The sequence below is a fragment of the Mya arenaria genome, chromosome 8, assembly GCF_026914265.1.
Source record: "Mya arenaria isolate MELC-2E11 chromosome 8, ASM2691426v1".
In the NCBI taxonomy this organism is placed as follows: Eukaryota; Metazoa; Mollusca; class Bivalvia; order Myida; family Myidae; genus Mya; species Mya arenaria.
Genome location: NC_069129.1, coordinates 70298358 through 70318960, shown reverse-complemented (window position 1 = coordinate 70318960; position 20603 = coordinate 70298358). Strand labels below are relative to the sequence as shown.

The 20603-nt window shown below is 34.4% G+C and overlaps 3 protein-coding genes across 4 annotated transcripts in view; 1 reads left to right on the top strand and 2 right to left on the bottom strand.

Annotated features, from left to right (window-relative positions):
- Positions 1 to 734, bottom strand: part of LOC128243274 (lysophosphatidylcholine acyltransferase 2-like) — a 29153-nt gene extending 28419 nt beyond the window's left edge. For both annotated transcript variants that reach the window (XM_052960927.1, XM_052960926.1), the window contains exon 1: positions 596 to 734. In XM_052960927.1, coding sequence (XP_052816887.1) covers positions 596 to 694 — 99 coding nt within the window. In that variant the 5' untranslated portion in view covers positions 695 to 734. The remainder of the gene's footprint in view (positions 1 to 595) is intronic.
- A 47-nt stretch (positions 735 to 781) lies between these two features.
- LOC128243276 (casein kinase I-like) lies at positions 782 to 3972 on the top strand. Its single transcript, XM_052960930.1, has one exon. The coding sequence runs from the start codon at positions 956 to 958 to the stop codon at positions 1922 to 1924; it is 969 nt and encodes a 322-aa protein (XP_052816890.1). The 5' UTR covers positions 782 to 955; the 3' UTR covers positions 1925 to 3972.
- A 4552-nt stretch (positions 3973 to 8524) lies between these two features.
- Positions 8525 to 16175, bottom strand: LOC128243548 (pyruvate dehydrogenase [acetyl-transferring]-phosphatase 1, mitochondrial-like). Its single transcript, XM_052961385.1, has one exon. It carries the CDS (start codon positions 16118 to 16120, stop codon positions 14597 to 14599), a length of 1524 nt encoding a protein of 507 aa, XP_052817345.1. The 5' UTR covers positions 16121 to 16175; the 3' UTR covers positions 8525 to 14596.
- Positions 16176 to 20603: the final 4428 nt, after the last annotated feature.

Sequence of the window (20603 nt, the reverse complement as noted above, 5' to 3'; positions counted from 1 at the left end):
TTTTTTGGTGCACGGAACTAATTTAAAATAACATAATCTAGTAATATTTCATGCTTTTATGATATATTAGAGACGCAATATGCTTTAACCCGGAATCCCGATCGGAATAACTACCCACTTTTGGTACAAAACAATTTGTATGTGAAGGATTTGCCATATCAAAAATCGTAAAAAAATCTGTTAATGTACGATTATTTGGACTAGTTTCTAGGGGTAAAACTGTAAATGAAAACATGTGCAAAAAAAGTAAGTGCCTTGTACTGGGCCTTTCTGGTACCGGGCATTTTTGAAAGAGGGCCTTCTTGACTGGCATTGGTATAGAATCAATCATAGCTTGCTTGAGAAAGGTGCACAGTATCTTTACTTGATTTCCTCAAGTTAAAAGTTAACATCTTCTAATTATTGTACAAAATCTGTCACCACATTTATTAAATGAAATTGCTTTGTTCTTGTATATCAAGCACAAAACTTGTCCTTTTTCAGTTTAGTAAATGGTGAAGAATAAAAATTGTGAACCGTCTATCCGAATCTTGTACACTTAAGTTAAATCCGAATGTTGTGACACTTCAGTAAACAAAGCATTAGTTATCCAAACCTGTAAAATATCCAAATACCCCAGCCTTAGGTTGTGAACGAATGGATTCTGTATTTCGGGAGCAATCAGAGATTGCTGCCTTGGAACAGTTTTAATCATATTTGCAATGTCTTGTGACAAAACTGTGATTTAGTTCATGACAAAAAGTCGAAACTGGATGAGAAACGTATCCAAAAATGGAACAGGAAATGAGTATATGTGTAATAGCGCACGCGCAGTGTCGCTTAAAGAGAACGCTGGGTAATATATTGCGATGCAACCACCCAAGATGGCAACGAAGTAAAACTGGTTTTTCAACAGGTTTGAGCGACTATTCAGAGCCTTTAACTCAAAAATAGACTCCATCAAACCGCCGAAACTATGGATAGCGCTAAGAACTCTGGGGATTTCATGGTTGGGGGTAAATATCGCCTCGTAAGAAAGATTGGGAGTGGCTCGTTTGGTGACATTTATCTTGGCATCAACATAACAAATGGAGAAGAAGTAGCCGTGAAATTGGAGTCAACAAAGGCTAGACATCCCCAGTTACTGTACGAAAGCAAACTCTACAAAATCCTGCAAGGAGGTGTAGGCATTCCCCACATTCGTTATTATGGTAACGAAAAAGAATACAATGTGCTTGTCATGGACCTTTTGGGGCCCAGTTTAGAGGACCTTTTTAACTTTTGTTCGAGGAGATTCACAATGAAAACGGTTCTTATGCTCGCTGATCAAATGATTGGGCGTATTGAGTATGTTCACAACAAAAACTTTATTCACAGAGATGTGAAACCAGACAACTTCCTCATGGGTATCGGTCGCCATTGTAACAAGGTCTTTTTGATTGACTTTGGACTTGCGAAAAAGTACAGAGATAGCCGCACACGGCAACATATAGCTTACCGGGAGGATAAGAATCTGACGGGTACTGCCCGATACGCTAGTATAAATGCTCACCTGGGTATAGAGCAAAGCAGGAGGGATGATATGGAGTCCCTTGGTTATGTGTTGATGTATTTCAATCGTGGAAGTTTACCCTGGCAGGGCTTAAAAGCTAACACGAAAAAGCAGAAATATGAAAAAATCAGTGAGAAGAAAATGTCTACTCCAGTTGAGGTGCTCTGTAAAGGATTCCCCGCAGAGTTTGCCATGTACCTCAATTACTGCCGTGGTCTGCGCTTTGAAGAAGCCCCAGACTACATGTATCTACGCCAGCTCTTCAGAATCCTTTTCCGCACTCTGAACTACCAGTATGACTACACATTCGACTGGACAATGTTAAAACAGAAGGCAGCAGCAGTTGCCCAATCATCAACTAATCCGGTCACTCAAGGGACCACTGGTCGTTGAAGGAAACTGTTCTGACTAAAATGTGAAATAAAAAACACATAACACTCAGCAAGATGTACATTTATTTACACACGATTATCTACATTTTATCATGATAATTAGTTAAGTGTAAAGGAAATAAATCTATCATATTTTGGATTTTTGTTAGATTGTTTTTCAAATAATATCTTCTTGTACTTTTTATGATGATACTAAACAATCTATATTGTTATTGCAAATAATTCTGTGAAAACCAGCAGAAAAAAATGTAATCTTCACAAAATTGTTGTTAAATCTTGTCAAATTTTAATTTAGCTGCAGAAAGAGCTTAATATTTGTTCTGAATTCTTTGAAAGACTCAAGAATTAACACAATTATATAAAATTAACAATTAACCTAGAGCTTCTTTATTGCAAGACTTGTACTTAATTGATAATCATTAAGTATGCATGAGCACAAGACTAACTTAAATTATAACGATGCAAGATTGGACTGAACTTCATTTCATTATCATATATCATTGGTTTCAAGGTTTTACAAACTGTGAAGGGGAAAGTGTTGTTCCTTGTAATACAAGCAACTGAGAGCTTGGTTTTAGACGCAATTTTGATTTTAAACACACTGGCATTCAAGATTTAAAACACTGGTGCCAGATGTTACAAAGTGCTAGATAAGCCCTGTATTTACATGTATTAATTTTAAGAAAAGGGCTGATTTTACCACACATGCGGCTGATGTCAGCAAATCATTAAATGTATTGTATACCAGTTTGTAATATATTTGGTTTCATGCACATGTATAGATATATAAGTTTATACCTTTAGGCATTTGCACTTGAAAAGTTAACTTATTTCAATACTGGGAAAACATACTTGTACATGTAACGTACATGGCAACAACATTTAATTAATTGAGTCTTTTAAATGTGATGCTTTCGTTTCCCTAGATTTTGTATACATAGTGTTTGCTACAAAACAGATTAGCTGATAATAATGTTGTGGTGGAACTTGTTTTTTGTACAGGCCTTGTGCACAGACTATTTAAGTTTGTAAATAGATTAAATTTATGTAAAAAGTGATACAATATGTAAAATAATTATCTGTTTGTCATTGTTTACTTTGGTGAAAAACTAACCTTTATATGTGTAAAGCAGAGTTGCCATTGTAAGACAACTTAACATAATATATAGAGAGCATGGAGTGAATGGGTTTGTGTTGTTAACACTTTGTATCAGTAGAATTGCCCAAGAATTGTAAACAGATGTTTCTTGTTAGCAGTAGTCAAAATCTGAAATGTTTGAATGATTGTTGCTAATTCATTCATTGACTCTGAAGATAAATTAAATTTTGATTAGAAAATTGGTATACACTTGACATTCTCTTAATTGTCAAAAAGTAACATGGTCTCTTACCGTAATCTAAAGTCATATTGTAATTACTTCTGTTTCTGTTGCTTTTGATCAAGACCCTCTTCCTTCAGAGTATTTTGTTAATCTACAAAGCTATTTGTGTATTTTTGGCCTGTTTTGGATAACCACACCTCATTTTATGTACATGGAATTTATTTGCTCATTTGAACAATGCAATGCTGTACAATATAGTAAAAACAATGGAATTCTTAGAAATTTAAGCATACCATTATTTTTTCTATTAAGCTTTAAAACATGTTGAGGGATTAAAGCAAAAAGGTGTTGTGTGACAAAACTTTTCGTTTTCACCCATCAATAAACTTATTATACTGAAAGCATTTACTTGCAGGAATCACATGTCGTGACTTTTTTAATTTCAGAAGGCAGTTAGTTAAGCATCATATAACATATTAACCATTATGGTCTTATCTACATGACATCAGCTGTATTTTGTTTAGTGGAAAACTTCCGTGTAAAACCTGTCTATGTTGTATACTTGATTCATGTAGATGTGTATAATTTCATTTTGCATATATGACTCTTGTATGTTTTAGACAACTCAAGTGTCATCAGTGTAAGAACTTTCAGTTATACTTGTATAAATGATCCTGTCGTACATATATTAGAAAATATGCTGAAAATAAAGCTTAAAATGTCAGAATTTTTGTTATATGAAATTCTGGTATTTACACATACTTGTTTCACCAGGGCTAAAAAATGACCAGGTGCTGCAGGAAAAGAAAAGCGCTGTTAAGGGAATAAATGGCACATTGTGTAGGCTGTTAAGGACCTTAACATCACAAATTTGACTGAAAATGTTAGGAATTGTGCTTAATTTAAGTAATAGAAGGTTTCAACTGCCAAATATGTCAACTTTGTATGTGTTTATAATCTTACTGTAAGTTTTATTCAAAACAAAAGAAACATTTCACTTATATCTTAAGTATTTATTTCTATGAAGGCAGGAGGGAGCATTATGCTGGTCTCCATGAGAACAGAATGGAGCAGCACCCTTCCATAACTCTAATTCCTACAATATTTATTTTATTAATTTGAGTAAACTGATGCTCCATTCTTTGATGATCGTGATTCTTTTTATGCCCCCGAAGGTGGGCATATTAAAATCGCACCGTCCTGCTGGCCGGCCGGCTCTGTAACTTTCCCTTGTATGGACAGATTTTAAAATAACTTGCCACATGTGTTCCACATACCAAGACGACGTGTGGCGTGCAAGACTCGTGTCCCTACCTCAAAGGTCAAGGTCACACTTAGTGTTTATTCACAATGGAGTGCTGCATATAAGGACATAGAGTATAGGTTGTCGTGTCCAGGCTGTAACTTTCTCTTGTATGGACAGATTTTAAAATAACTTGCCACATGTGTACCACATACCAAGACGACATGTCGCGTGCAAGACCCGTGTCCCTACCTCAAATCAAGGTCACACTTAGTGTTTATTCACAATGGAGTGCTGCATATAAGGACATAGAGTATAGGTTGTCGTGTCAGGGCTGTTACTTTCCCTTGTATGGACAGATTTTAAAATAACTTGCTACATGTGTTCCACATACGAAGACGACGTGTTGTGTGCAAGACCCATGTCCCTACCTCTAAGGTGAAAGATACACTAAGTGTTTATTCACAAGGGAATTCTGAATATAAGGACATAACAGTGTAGGTTGTCAAGTATGGGTGGTATTTTTTATGTTCAGAGGCAATTTAAAATAACTTGCCATATGTATTTGACACGTAAAGGCAAGATCAACTTTTCATGTACTGACCTTGTTCGTAGGTCAATGTCACATTTGGGGGCATTCGTCACATACTGTGACAGCTCTTGTTTACTTTACCATCCAAAGTTGTTTTTAGTAGGTCTGATCTTCAAAGTTAAGGTGGAGTTGTTGCCCTTAACTGTTTCTAAGAAAATAGTACACATATTCATAATATTGAGAAGTAGATCGATGTGTGTGCTGCAAGCTGAATAATTGTGGCTAAATTACCTGTTGAATTATGGCCTTGACGAAATTGTCATTTGTATGCATGTTCTTATCCAATCTTGACCAAATTTTTAAGCTTTTAGCTTGGTCTAGAGTGATATAAAATGTCTGTTCCCTATCTTACATCCTAGCTATAAAAAATCTCGAAACTTGGTTGTCGTAGTTATGGTCATAATTACACCCAACAAATGTAATATCTATTCCAGTCATCACTTAATGTTGATGAGATGACTTCTGTCAATCCTGAATGACATCCTTCAGTTGGCAATTAAAATAGTTACTTAAATGTCTTTGCTTATCCAAAATTTGAGTATTACTTAACCTTATATGATGTATGATGAGCATCAATCAACTTGGTAACAACACTTTGGCCAAATCTTGACATAGGTCATTAAGACCAGCTGGATACTCCATTTTCATAGTGTTGTTATTTCCCTTTTTTGAGGGGGGGGGGGGGGGAGCTGTCCGGTCTCTGTAGTAGTTACTAAAGCAATTGTCCATCTTTATGGCAATCGATTGCCACTACCAGGGCATTGGCATTTGTTTCAGTGACAACGGTCTAGATGATGTTTCCTGATTTGATACATTTTATGACAATGTCATTCGAATATCAAATAACCATAAATTGACAAGGTCTAATTGCAAGCATACTACGGTGCTCATTCATGTAATTGTTTCAGGGTATCGGGTTTAAAAACAATTATGACTTCGCAGAATAAACCCTGACATGGTTAATGGAAGATGGCCACAAACAGATAGCATTTAAATACTTATATGGACATACAAAAATAGAACTTGTATTCATACTTTGATATACAAGTAATTAAAGGTTAACTAAATTGAGCCATGATTATAATGACATTTTATAGAACGATAGCATGTTTACAAACAAGAGCTATCACAGGAATGTAACAATTGCCCCTGATTTGGGCTTGTCAGATTGAAAGCCATTTGTTCATGACATAAATTTTGAATTATGTGTTTTTATGAAGTCTCGTAGAATTATGTAGATATAAAGCTTTATCTAGATTGGAAATATTGTGAGCTTGATCTTTATTATGAGAATTAGAAAATTCTTCTTAATATGTTGCAGTACAAAATCTGTAAAATTTAATTCCAATTAATATACCGGTACTAGCCGAAAACACCGAACAACATGATGAGAGAAGTATATATATTCATGAAATTGAGAAATGGCTGATTAAAATGATGTTGACTCAATTATTTAAGCTATTGATGAAACTTGGATACAGAGAGATTCTCTGCCATACTACTTGACAACTTTCAGAGTTATATAAGTGACACCATTTTGTTATTCCGTTAGTATCGTTACAAAGTATAAAACAATGAAATCCATAAAGCAGAGTTCCAGTATGAACATTCCCATCATACACCCACACCTACAAAGCCATAGCAGCTGAGACATGAAAATTTGGTATGCAGCCTATGTTGCGCAACATTGACCTTCTATGAGTGACCTTGATGAGAGCTAGATTAACACTAACCATTGGATTGAAATCTTTCCACAACACAGTTCATGCTGCTGAACCATTCTGTGAGGATATTTAAAGTTAAATAAGCCCCATAAATAGTTACAAAGTTACAGCTGGGACCAGAAGTGTTGCTATGAACTCCAAAATAGGCAACATTGACATCAAAGAATGACATTGAACTTTGAAAAGCTGGCAATAAAATGTCACACGACTTAAGGAATGCTCAGCGTAAGGCTGTTGGCACTGACATCAGTTTAGACGACGTAAGGCTTTGGGTTATTTAACAAGAGCTGTCGTAAGACAGTGCGCTCCACTACGCCGCTTTGACTTAGAAGTGAATACAATAACGATGTAATAATACCAAGTTTGGTCTCTTTATGTCAAACCTAACTAAAATTATTCGATACATAAGGTGACTTTGATGCTGCCCTCCCACCAGCCCACCTGAACAATGACGCAAGTCATTCAAATAACTTGTTTTCCCTTAATGAAAATGTCGTTAAGAATTTAAAAATGTGCCTTTCAAAAGATATTAAAATATATATATAAAAAAAAGAATATTCAAGGGGCATAATTTGTATTTAGGGTTAAAATGGAGTTATATTTCTTGTTTTAGATGGTCGTAAAATCTTTTGAATTTTATTAAGTGCATTGAATGAAAGGTATAGAAGTTTTTTTTATTAAAATCCCAACTTGCCCTTAACTTTTACTTGCCTAAAACATTAACCTAAGTTCCATAGTCAATCAGGGGCCATAACTTGTATTAAGGATAATATGGAGTTATGTAACCTCATTGTGTGATGGTCCTGAACAACTGTGTGAAGTATTAAGTCAATTGAACGAAGGGTATTGGACTTACAAGTGAAAATCCCAAGGTCCCTAACCGGACGCCGACGCGAGTAGTATAACCCACCTATTCTTCGATTAGTCGAGCTAAAAATGAAATAAAAAACCACAAACGTTGTCCAGACTTAACCTCTGAAATTATTCATCAGTGTGTGTATACCACGTGATAAATTATGTCATATAAAAATTAAAAATTATGCTAGGGCAACATTTTGCTTAAAATAAAGACTTAAATCAATGATTACTTTTTTTTTCTTTTACTTCACCATTTTAAATGAAACAAAGGGCAGTCTATGCAGCTTTAAGAGCCACGCCTTCATTTTATTACCGGAGTTTTGTAAGGTGATTAGTTTCATCAAACACTTCAACAAACCTGTTTCCAAAATAATGTTTTGACAGTGCTCCATCAGGCGGCCGTATTGTGAAAAGGTTTGTCGAAGTGTTTTAAGAAACTAAACTCTCAAACAAACTCTGGTAAAAGCAGCGTTGACTGCGCTATGTTTCATTTAAAATGGTGAAGAAATAGGTTAATGGTTATCTTTGTTTAAAGTCTTCATTCAAAGCAAAATATTGCCTTCTGACGTAGCATTTATGACCCAATTTATCAGGTGGTATACACACACTGTTCATACAGTTGTGATGAAACTGAATGCATTATGTAAGTACATTCAGTATAAAAAAAAGTTGCCTACATTCACTTTGAACATTAATTTGCATTGACTGATATTGTGTTTAGTAAAAAACCCCAGACTTTTCAACTTCATCTAAAATGCTTCAGTCCAACTGGAACTAAATATTACAAGCTACATACCAAAGTCACTCAGCAATTTTAATTCATAAAACATATCATCTATTATTATAAAAACAAACAACAACAAATTAGTGAGAGTATTTTATTATTCACTTGATCACACAATAAAATGCAGAAAAGTGATTAACTGGCACATCAGAGATTCAATAACTGCATACATTTTACAACATAACATTGTATTTTCCAAGAACCAGAATGATGAAATGAATTGTTCTTTTTATTACTACTGTCATGGTCATTTAAGCTTTCATACTGTGTAAATAAAGGCTTCATTTATTTTAGAGCGACAGTCTCAAAAGTGCTAGGTTACTAAGAGTAAGGAAAAAGTGTTTGATGTTTATGTTTCGTCAAAACAGCAAAGCAATTGGCAAATGCTTACCATGACATTTCAGTATATTGTGTATGAAATGTTTAATACTTCATTTTTTCAATAGTAATGGACACAAATGGTCAATTACAACTAACAAGAGGCCCACAAGGGCCTATGCTTTACTTAAGCATGTACATTCTAGTAATGGGCAATACTCTGAACACAGATTCAAAGGAAAGCAATCAGTGAACCATATTTTCCAGCTTTTTGTAACACATGGCAAAGGATGGGTAACACTACAAAATACCAAAACCTGTACAAGTTGTCTTTCTTAAGAGTATAATTTTGATAGGGCTTTATCATTTCAAGGGCCATTATCCAGTCATGGATGAGTGGTCGATCTGGCTGGTTTTAAAAAGCTACCAAGCTTTCATGGATATCTAACTACTTGAGATGCAATCAAAACTGAAGACTATCACAGTCATATTAAGCAAAGTTGTTTATGGACGTCAGACACTGCACCATCGCAGCAGCTCTTCTTGCCATTGGCCAAAAGTGCTTAAAATCAGAAAATCTGATATATGTTTTTATCTAGAGTCGAAAAAAATGTCTAGGACTGATGGGTTTTGTTAGGTAGGCCTTAAAGCTGCACTCTCACAGGTTGAACGCTTTGACAACTTTTTTTTGTTTTGTCTTGGAACGAGCTATTTTTTTGTGAAAATCCATGGAAACCAGTTATATAAGGTCGCTGACAAAAAACTAGATTGCCGATTTTTATATTTAAATTCAAAAATTGATGTTTTATGCATTATGCGTTAGTAACGGTTTAAGCCATAAAACATAATTTTTGAACAAAAATATGAAAATCTACGATCTGATTTTTTGGTCAGCAACCTTATATCAATGGTTTACAGTTATATACTGAAACATTTGCTCTTTCCAAGATAAAAAATAAAAAAAGTTGTGAGAGTGCAGCTTTCAACGTAGGTTTGCTTCTTTAGGCCCAAGAAACTAATTAAAAGTTCTGCAGATGTTTTTCTGTGAAAATTGAGCACATATTTTTTATATACTTCAACAATTAAGGTATTCCCTCCTCTAAAAGGATACTTGGCTACCCCATATTAATTGGCAGTCTGTGAAATAGCCAGGAGTCTGTTCGAAGAACAATCTAGACTTGCAAAATTTGATTAAGTACTTGTGCAATTTTCTTACTCAGCTACCAGGCATTTTTGTATATTCTAAAACAATTGTTTTTCTTAATATATAAAACTCACAAACGACTTTTCTTTTATTCAAATAATACTACAATTTAAATTTATAATGTCTTGTCCACACTCCGCAAAAACTCCAAAATTTTCATTTTAACTACTGAAATTTGCATGTGCAGGAGTCCGTAACTGGCTCTCCTTTTCTGAGAAAAGTATCTAAATTGGATTCTTGAGGGTTCAAGAGCAACTCAAGGGCACTGAAGTTTTGTCTTATTATTTAACAAACGAGTTGTTACATGGAAAACACACTTGACTATTACGCCACTTTTAACTTTAAAGATTGCAAAGTTTTGGTAAAACATGTATGGATAACTGTAAAATTAGTTAACATGCAAAATCACAACCAGAATTAACCAGAAGTCAAATAATAAAGGGGCATTATATGCAAGATAGACTTATCATACTTGATTTTATAAGGTTTCAATCCAATCCATCAAGTAGTTGACAAGTTAAATTGATTTCTATGGTTTGTGCTTACATGCAAAACCATTACCATAGTTTCTAAGTTGAATTATAATGAGGGAAAATTGATATAACATGCAAGATAGAGTTTATGGTTGGGTGGTTGAAAGCCCTTGTATAAAGTTTCAATGCAATACATGATGTATTTTCTGAGATATTGGCTTAAACCTGGTTACAAATTGCAAAACCATAACCAGAATTTCTGTCCAATATTGAAGGCCCATAATTTGCATTATATTCAAAATAGTGTTATCTTTACTTCATTTAGTTAGTAGGTTTAATAGTTGGGAAGATATATATAATATTTCAATGTAAAACATGTTTTGCTGAAACAATGACTTAGAAGGTGCTTATATGCGAAATCAAGCTGTGATGCCTACACTAGGGTGAGTAGTTTAGCTCTCCATAATCTTTTAAATAGTAGACCTAACAATGATTATTTTTTGCCTTGGTACGATATAGCTCAAAATTGGTAACAAACAACTGTTACACAAATATCAACTTTTTATAATGCAAAATCTAACCAATTAGACCAGAGTTTTACCATGGAATTTTCTGAGTGGCAACCTGGAACCTTTATGGTTTATGCATTCTCATTTATCAGAGATTTGATATTTATAAATCCAACTCACTTATGGTATGCATTACATCATCACTCTGGTGAATGAGAATGACGAAATAGGGGTCTCTGATATTCTTAAAACATCCTAATACTTGACCCTGGTCAATACTTGGTTCAAGTTTATTTTAGGGGTCACAGGAATAAACAGCAGATTTGAAATGGGGGTCCCAAACCATAAAAATACATCCAGGAAATAACTGGGGTTACTTTGCATCAAATGAAACCATGGGGCTACTAAAAATGTATCAAAGGAAACCATCGGGCTACTAAAAATGCATCAAATGAAACCATGGGGCTACTAAAAATGCATCAAATGAAACCATGGGGCTACTTTGCATCAAATGAAACCATGGGGTTACTAAAAATGCATCAAATGAAACCATAGGGCTACTATGCATCAAATGAAACCATGGGGCTACTTTGCATCAAATGAAACCATGGGGCTACTTTGCATCAAATGAAACCATAGGGCTACTATGCATCAAATGAAACCATGGGGCTACTTTGCATCAAATAAAACCATGGGGCTACTTTGCATCAAATGAAACCATGGGGCTACTTTGCATCAAATGAAACCATAGGGCTACTATGCATCAAATGAAACCATAGGGCTACTATGCATCAAATGAAACCATGGGGCTACTTTGCATCAAATAAAACCATGGGGCTACTTTGCATCAAACGAAACCATAGGGCTACTATGCATCAAATGAAACCATAGGGCTACTATGCATCAAATGAAACCATGGGGCTACTTTGCATCAAATGAAACCATAGGGCTACTATGCATCAAATGAAACCATGGGAGTACTATACATATACACTAACATTCAATATAACAATCAATAGGACTTCGAAAAACACAACTTAATAATGGATGGAAAACCTTTAAAGCTGCACTCTCACAGATTGAAGGTTTTGTCAGCTTTTTTTGTGTGTCTTGAAAGAGCCAATTTTGGCGAAAATCCATGGAAACCACTGATATAAAACTGCTGACAAAAAAAATTAGATTGCAGAGTTATATATTTAAAATAAAAAAATAATGTTTTATGCATTTTTCTTAAACTGTTAGTCACGGTTTAAGCCATAAAACATTGATTTTCAAACGGAAATATGCAAATCTGCCATCTGATCTTTTGTCAGCAATCTTTTATCATTGGTTTGCAGATATTTACACAAAAATTTGCTCTTTTCAAGACAAAAAATGAAAAAATTGTAAAAACGGTAAATCTGTGAGAGTGCAGCTTTAAACTGGGATTTACAACAGACCCATCTTCCACTAAAACAATTAATATTTAACATAGGATACAGCACAGTAAACAGTGGAACACAAATTTAAAGGTAACATTGAAATGAGTGCACGTCTGTGACCATTTGGTCTCTGCATGAACACTTCAAATTAAAAATCTTTTAATACATTAAGTAAAATGTTAGTTTGACAAACATGACAGCTAACATATCTAGATATAATGACCAATAGTTTATTTAAAGCTTTTGTATTTCTTCAATCTTGGTTATTTTCCACAATACAAGAAGTTTTATTATTTACAAATATAGGGAAAAAACCTGTCCAATCAGTTTGTCTTGAAACAGATAGATATAACCGTGATCATATTGAACTGGATGAAAGGTACTGTTTATTTGGTCATGCAACAGATATCGAAGATGAATTCCATTTCATTTGCATTTGTTCATAACTACTGATCATAATTGAATATTATTTGATATATCTTATTACAGAATGTGAAAATTTAACGTTCCTTCTGTTAAACCTCACCTTATTTGATCATGTATATATACTACTGTTATTACATAATTTGTTTTACCTGTTAATTCACAATGTTTGGGTTGATACATGTTCATTTGGTTAAGAAGATGATGTACTTTGTTAATGAAAATAAAGCAGTCTCTCTACAAGTTAAACATTCTACTCATCATATAACACACCTATATATTAAGTATATAACCCGGAATACTTTTTTAGTGTTGTTTTCATTAAGAATTCAGAAAAAAGAATTTTGAATATAAACAAGTATATTCACGCATTAAAATTCATAAACATCCAATCATGGTAACAAATAAAACAATGCCTATTTCAGCCAAGCAGTTACTGATGTAGCTAGCTATATTATATATAATAACACAATTTATACACATGGGTGAAAGTTGCAAATTTTCAAAATACTGAAAAATTAAGCTGGGGGCCAGGGGGCCGCAGGGCCCCTGGTGGGTCCAGGGCAAAGCCCTGGCCGGGGGTTCAGGGGGCCGGAGGCTCCCGGAATTAAGCATTTTAAAACACATTTCAAAGCCTTTCCTGTCTTTTAATCAATCAAATATATGCTGTATATTTATAATATTTCTGGCAGCTTTTGTCAACATATATGTACATAAGGCCCTAGTCATTCTTAAATGCCGTCCAGGCTTCTTTTTTTTAATGATGGTTAGCCTGGACCAGGCTAACCATCATTAAAAAAAAGAAGCCTGGACGGCATTTTAGAATGACTACATAAGGCCCCTGACAGAAACATCCCTCAATACTTCAATTCTTGCTCATTAATCAAGAATTCATTTAACTCTGAAACTCATTCAATAAAAGTTAAAAAATGAAAAACAGAATACAATTAAAGATTTATATTGAATAGTGTTTTGTATTTTTATCAAGTTACCAATCGGACCATTTCACACCCTTCGAATCGACTTTTGACAGCCTTTGCCACCTCCATTTGTTTTTCGCAGGCTGTTCAAGCTCTTTCGTATTATACCCTGGGGGTACAAACTTCATTGTTCAATTTTGACAGCAGTATTTCGATTTATTTCATTGTTTATTTTTGCCTCCAATTTGCGGTATGTCGTAAATGATACTGATCGTATATTCGGCAAAAACCGGCTTTTTCCGCCATCGAAGTTTTTGTTGGCGTGGAAACTGCCGAGGTTATTCGGAGAACATTGGAATGACGATGCTTTTTTACGAAAAGAAACGACTATTTACGAAAACGTTCGGCTGATATCGCCGACAGAATTTTACCGCTTATGGCAACGCTATTTATAGAACGAAATTGGGAAACCAGAAAATTTAACTTCGTTTTATCTACGATTTTGAGTAGATCGCGATGTTGATGATGGGGTACCCTCCCCCTCCCCCCTCGAAAAACTCCCCGGATTTACACGATTTAGAAAAATGACCCCTGAGAAGACCGAAAATACGGAATTCCGTATTAATACGGAAAACTTTCACCCATGTATACATGACATCATTACAAAGTGTTATTCATTCGGTCATCGAAATTACCGGGCAATTAAACCCAAATGCTTACACTAGTGCTTGGCATCATTTTATAGCCCTATATAAAATCAAGATTTTGAGCCAGCCCGAAAACCATTTCACTAGTACAGGGCTTGCAGGATTCTGCTTTTTTGACCACTGTTCACTTTTTTTCACAGCAGCTGGTCAAAACATTTCAAACAAATTACTAAAATTATGTTGTTTTCTTAGCAACAAAATCTGTATCAAAGTATACAACAGTTATGGTGATATCATCTCTATAATGCCTAACAAGATTTTCTGGTAGAGTTAAATGCTGCGATAAAATGGTGTGATTCGGTCCGAGTGCCATTCTCAATAGATGAGTGGCAACATTTTCATCTTCAGGTTTCTTTGCAAGTTTTCTTTTCCTTATCTTAAGAATGTCATTGATTTCTCTCAATGTCGCATTCTCTCTCGGTAAAACAAATTCTGTCAGAATCTGCCTTTCATCCATGTGAGCTGCAACTAGATCTATCACTTGCTGTGGCCCTAGATTCTCCCACAAACCATCTGATGCAATCACCATGAATTTATCTCTAGGTGTCAGTGAATAATGCATAACGTCTGGCTCAGCAGTCAAATATGGTGGACTTTGATAATTCTGAGGTATCAGGTTCTCCCCATATACACTAATTACATTTGGGTTACAAACATTGAGAACATGTTTCATAATCCTTGCAGGCCACTTGTACCTCGCATCTCCAAATGCTCTCAATGGAGCAAGATCACCAAGAAGACGACTGTTCTTGATAACTGTCTGTTTCTCACCAGGATGACGCCCATAAATTCTATCTAGTTCATCATCATTATTGGCATCATGCTCATTTGATAGGAATACAGGCATCCAAGTTTCATCATCAATGTGTTGTCCAATAATGGCCTTGCAGTCACCTGTATTTGCAACATAAACATCTGTTCCATCGATATAAGCAATGTTTGCACATGCCCCAGTAAAAGCAAGGGAAAGTGTTTCATGATTGATTAAATCAGCAGAACCTTCTTTTGGAATGGCATCTGCAAGAATGTCATGATCAAGGCGCATGAAAGCACCTTTCAGTATGTCTTCTACTGTGCATTCATCACTTGGAGCAATAAGCTGATCATGGGCAAGTTTTTGTAATGCAACCCTGTACATTTCTTCCATATCTGTGCTATGGTAGTAGTCTTTTCTTGTAAATCGTGAAGTTAAGCCAACACATGGATCTATGTCCTCAACAATAATTCCTTTCAGAAAAGACAATGGTGAAAGCATAACAGCAATATAGCTGAAAAGCCGTTCACTAACCACTTGAGCACAAGCAGGTCCTCCATGTCCATCAATAACTCCAAAAATATATTTGTTTGTGGATGCATCTGGATCAATATGGAGCCTCACCTCCGCTGCTCTATCTTCTATAGGATTGTTTGCTGCAAGTTGATTTGTCATGTAACTCTTAACAACACCATCATTCAAGTCCCCACTACTAAATTCGTTGTATCTTAAATACCATGATACTTGCTGTCTTGATAATTTTGGGTACTGATCCGATGTCAATTCCCTGATGACCGTTTTCTGTAACTGGTTGCGTGTTTGCCTTCTGTGGTTTCCATCAAACAGGATTGACTTGACACTTGACCGAAACCGTTTAAACGCTTTTTGGTAAGTATTACTTTTTGCAATTATCTTGTTCATATTTAAGCTAATTATTTTTGTCATTCATTCCTTATTCAACCAATGTCAACCAGGTGCCATTCCTTTTCTTGGAGGCCGACTTTACCGTAAACAGTTTTAGTTTCGTATATTAGTTTTTTTCAGAATTAGCTAAATATGTTATTACGTACACTGGTTATTGTTTTATATTAAAGAAAAACAATAGTCTAAGAAAGGAAATGTCGTTTATTTTTTTTCAAATGCGAAACTACTTGGCCAACACCGATGTTCCTAAAATGCGCCATGATACAAAACTCTCCTACGCAGTGACCTCCCCTGACAAGCAGAATAGCTCTCTGCCACCATTAGCGAATATAACTTGACTTCGGACTCGAATACTTAAACCAGCTAAACTGCATTCATAACCCAAAAATTACATCAAGCCCTGATTCATTCCTTAAATGTAACTGAGTTATAATTTCAATGTGAATACGTTGAATTAACCGTTGAAATAACTTTGATGTACTTCAATCGGCGCATGGCGGGGATACTCCCAACATTTATAGTCCACGTCTTGAGAAGCATATATATAGTTCTTAATAGTATTTCTAATTCATAAGATACAATGAAATATTACAGCATCATATAATGTCATAAATAAGTTTTAATATGGTTTTTTTATGTTTATTTTTTATTTTAAATGTGTCACATATACAGCATAAATAATAGTTTCTGGAATGCTGAAATATCAAATAATAGTTCCGTAAACGGACATAAAAAATAACATATACACATCATTACCGGCACGACATCGGCCCGCATTCAGGTAGAGTAAATAAATTGGTATTTAACAGCCCTTTTTACATGCTTTCAAAACATGGAATATATAAGTATAGTGGTAAGTATCCCCGCCTGTCACGCAGGAGACCGGGTTCGATTTCCCGTCTTGGGAGCCAATTTGTAGGATTTGGGGTTTTCACAACCAACACGCTAGGGTTTCGAATGTTTATTTTTTTTCTTATAAGCATACAAATTGAATATATCTAATGTAAATATAAAAACATAGCACATGTATGAAATGTACAATACAAAATGCAAGGGCCACGCCCATTTTATTGAAACAAATACAAATGGACTATATTATTATACATGTATACCAGTACTCAGAAAATAGAAAAGGGCGGTGAAGTTATACTAGGAATCAATCAGAATGAAAGATACAAATATAAAACTTATTTATCCACTCAAACACCACACCATACATACACTCAGAACATGACATTTACATGGACATGCATGTGGCTATACAAAATAGGGAAGTTGGGTTGGAGTTACACTTGTCTACACATGTAATTGACTTGTCTTTACTGATAGTTAAAAGTGCAGTCAGACTTTTCAACCCCAACACTTTTCAACCCCTTTGTCATTTCGACCCCTAAGAGTGCTAAGACTTTTCAACCCCCCTTAAAACAAAGACTTTTTAACCCCTAATAAACAAAGACTTTTCAACCCCTTAATATCACACCTTTTACTTGATAATAAGTACAACAATACGCAATATATTTAGAAATTTATTTTAAAAAATAAGAATATATTAAGAAAACAAGATAAACTCAAAATATACATTCTAGAAACACATGATAATACAATCATCCCTAAAATATTTACATGGAAATAAATAAAAACAATGCATGACTGTTCATTTAGCTATCCAATCGCATAAAAATAAACTTCCCTTACCTCCCTGAGGAAATCCTCTCACAATATATCATGTGCATTGTACTGCTCCCACAATTAGTTAAAACAGAATATCTTTTCTTTATGTTTGTCCAAAATACATAGAACTAAAAACATTTTTTAAAACACAAAATGAGTTGAGCTTAAAATAAAATTCTTCATATTAATATTTCAAAATATCTATATTTAGCAGAGAAAGTTTAAGAAATACGAAAGTATACATTGAGTTCAAAGTTATTTAAAATGTATTAAGAGCTATATGCTTTTCGAATGTGTTGATAAAATGTTAAACATAACTTGGTGTTACAAAAGATTTTATAAATGTTTTTTTCTAAAGTTAAAAAAACACATTCAATTATGAAGTGGTATATATGTAAAAATGCTTTAAGCGTAGTAATGTTTATGCATTAAAGAATGGAATCAAGATCACACATCCTTTAATGGGCAAGACGTGTGACATGGTCATAAATCCGTAAGGGATAAAGGGGCTTCATAACACCATTAATTTAGGTTATAGTGACTTGAAAGTGACAGTTAATTAAGGTTGTAATACCCTGATGGCCATCATTTCAAACCATGAGCAGCTTGATGAATATTTTGTATGATTTCCGGACTTAAAAACCCAAACGAAAATAAGCTTAATTTTAACTTATTACCCTACCCCAATTCCCAGAATTATTAGATAATACATAATTTATTACATTATCAACAACAGAAATCGAACTGTACTGAAATAGCAATATGGTACTAAAACAATATGTTTTGACCGCTGACCTTTTTTAAAAGCAATGAAATTTTGATAACTGTTAAAGTGGAAGTTTGTATAGGTGTTCTACAAGCAAAATATGGAGTTTGTTCTGTAAATCCTTCTTTGTGTTTATTTTCGTTTGCAATTATTCAACTTTGTTACTTAAAGAACAAAAGTATGAACATAACTTTGTCCATTATATATGTTAGTTCGTTCAAATATGTAATACACTTAGAATAAAACATCTTTTGGGGCATCAAATTCCGACTTTACTTTAACTTATCACACTAAGATAAATTATGTGTACGGTTTTTACGGAAGTTTCATAACCCAACTCAGGAAAATAATTTTAATTAACCTATTACACTACGATAAATTATGTGTATAGTTTTTTGAGTTTCATAACCCACCCCAGGAAATTAATCGTAACGTATTACACTTTGATAAAATTTGTGTATGGTTTTCTGAGTTTCATAACCCAACCAAGGAAATTAAATTTAACGTATTACACTATGATAAATTATGTGTATGGTTTTCAGAGTTTCATAACCCAACCCAGGAAATAAACTTAATTTTAACTTATAGTACAGTACAATACATTATTATTAAAATGACACCTTCTATGCAATTACTTTCTTTTGCATTTATACAAGTATTGTTTTGTTATCTAGACAACAAAAGTTTGGTCAAACACATCTTTAACTGTATTTCAATAACAATGTGAACAAAAGTTTGGTCAAACAGAACAGAACAGAACAGAATTTATTACACGTAAACTATACAGTTGTTTGTGTTTCATATACATCATAAATATCTTTAACTGTATTTCAATAACAATGTGTTAATTGCTATAATTGACGTGTGCTCTAAAAGCATTAAAATAACAAACACATTTATTTCCAACTGAATGCATGAATGTGTAAAAGTTTTATACCAAAAAACAATGAAAAAAAAATAAATAAAATGGGTTGAAAAGTCTTTGATTTAGGGGTTGAAAATTCTTCAATATGGCTATTAAAATAATTCAACTAGGGGTTGAAAAGTCTTTGATTTAGGGGTTGAAATGTCCAAACAGGTAGGGGTTGAAAAGTCTTTGAAATAGGGGTTGAAAAGTCTAAGGGTTGAAAAGTCTTTGTTTTTGAAGGGGTTGAAAAGTCCTGCTCCCGTTAAAACACAGCGAACTGCTGTTTGAATCCGATTTTTTGATCGGCACTACATCGGCAACATGAACCGATACGCCGCTTTTCAGCCCACATCGGTCCCATGTTAGTACTAGCTGGGCAACAATTAGTGACGGTGGTATCTACAAAAAGTGACTACATTTTAAGTTCCAAGTTTGCTTTGTATGTCATTTTTGGAGAAACAAAAGTTTTACAACACGCTCAGAATGCGCCAATTTTGTCGCGTTTTCACTATCGTGATATCGCATCGTCGTTGTCGCAGTATCGTACTGTTGCGTTAGCATCATCGTACTGTCGCGTTTTCATGATCCTACTGTCGTTGAACATGGATGAGGCTAAGAGTGACATTCTGTATTATCGTTAACAGTGGAATTAATTCAGATAGTCTTAACCAGATAGTGTACTATACAATTGTCAAACTACGAAACTATTAAGGATGTGATTGGTGGACAAACATATCGCCTATGTGAAACTAGAAACTAGCCATCGTTTTGTTTTAAAAAAAATACGAACATTCTTCAAAATATTAAACACTGACTTCGTGCTTTATTCAATGGACACAGTTGCCATAGAAACTAAAGTTTGCAGACTTGTCACTAAATATTTGGCCACAAACGTGTCGAACAAGATTTACATGTACATGTATGCTAGAAGTCAACCAAACAGCTTGGTTGATACCAGATATTTACAGACCTGTTGCAAAGTATCACCTATACGATTAAACGGAAAATTGTCTACGGACTGGCAGTTTCCACCATGTCGAAAATATATTCTTGAAAAGTTCGTCATTCTTCCAATTTAAAAGACTTTGCGATCGGAATGACAGCAACTGTGAAAGAGAGTTTATGCGGCAACCACATGCTCAGCTTTCAGGCATGATCCA

Coding starts and splice junctions, on each gene's coding strand:
- LOC128243276 (XM_052960930.1), top strand. CDS start 956: ATGGATAGCGCTAAGAACTCTGGGGATTTCATGGTTGGGGGTAAATAT.
- LOC128243548 (XM_052961385.1), bottom strand. CDS start 16,120: ATGACAAAAATAATTAGCTTAAATATGAACAAGATAATTGCAAAAAGT.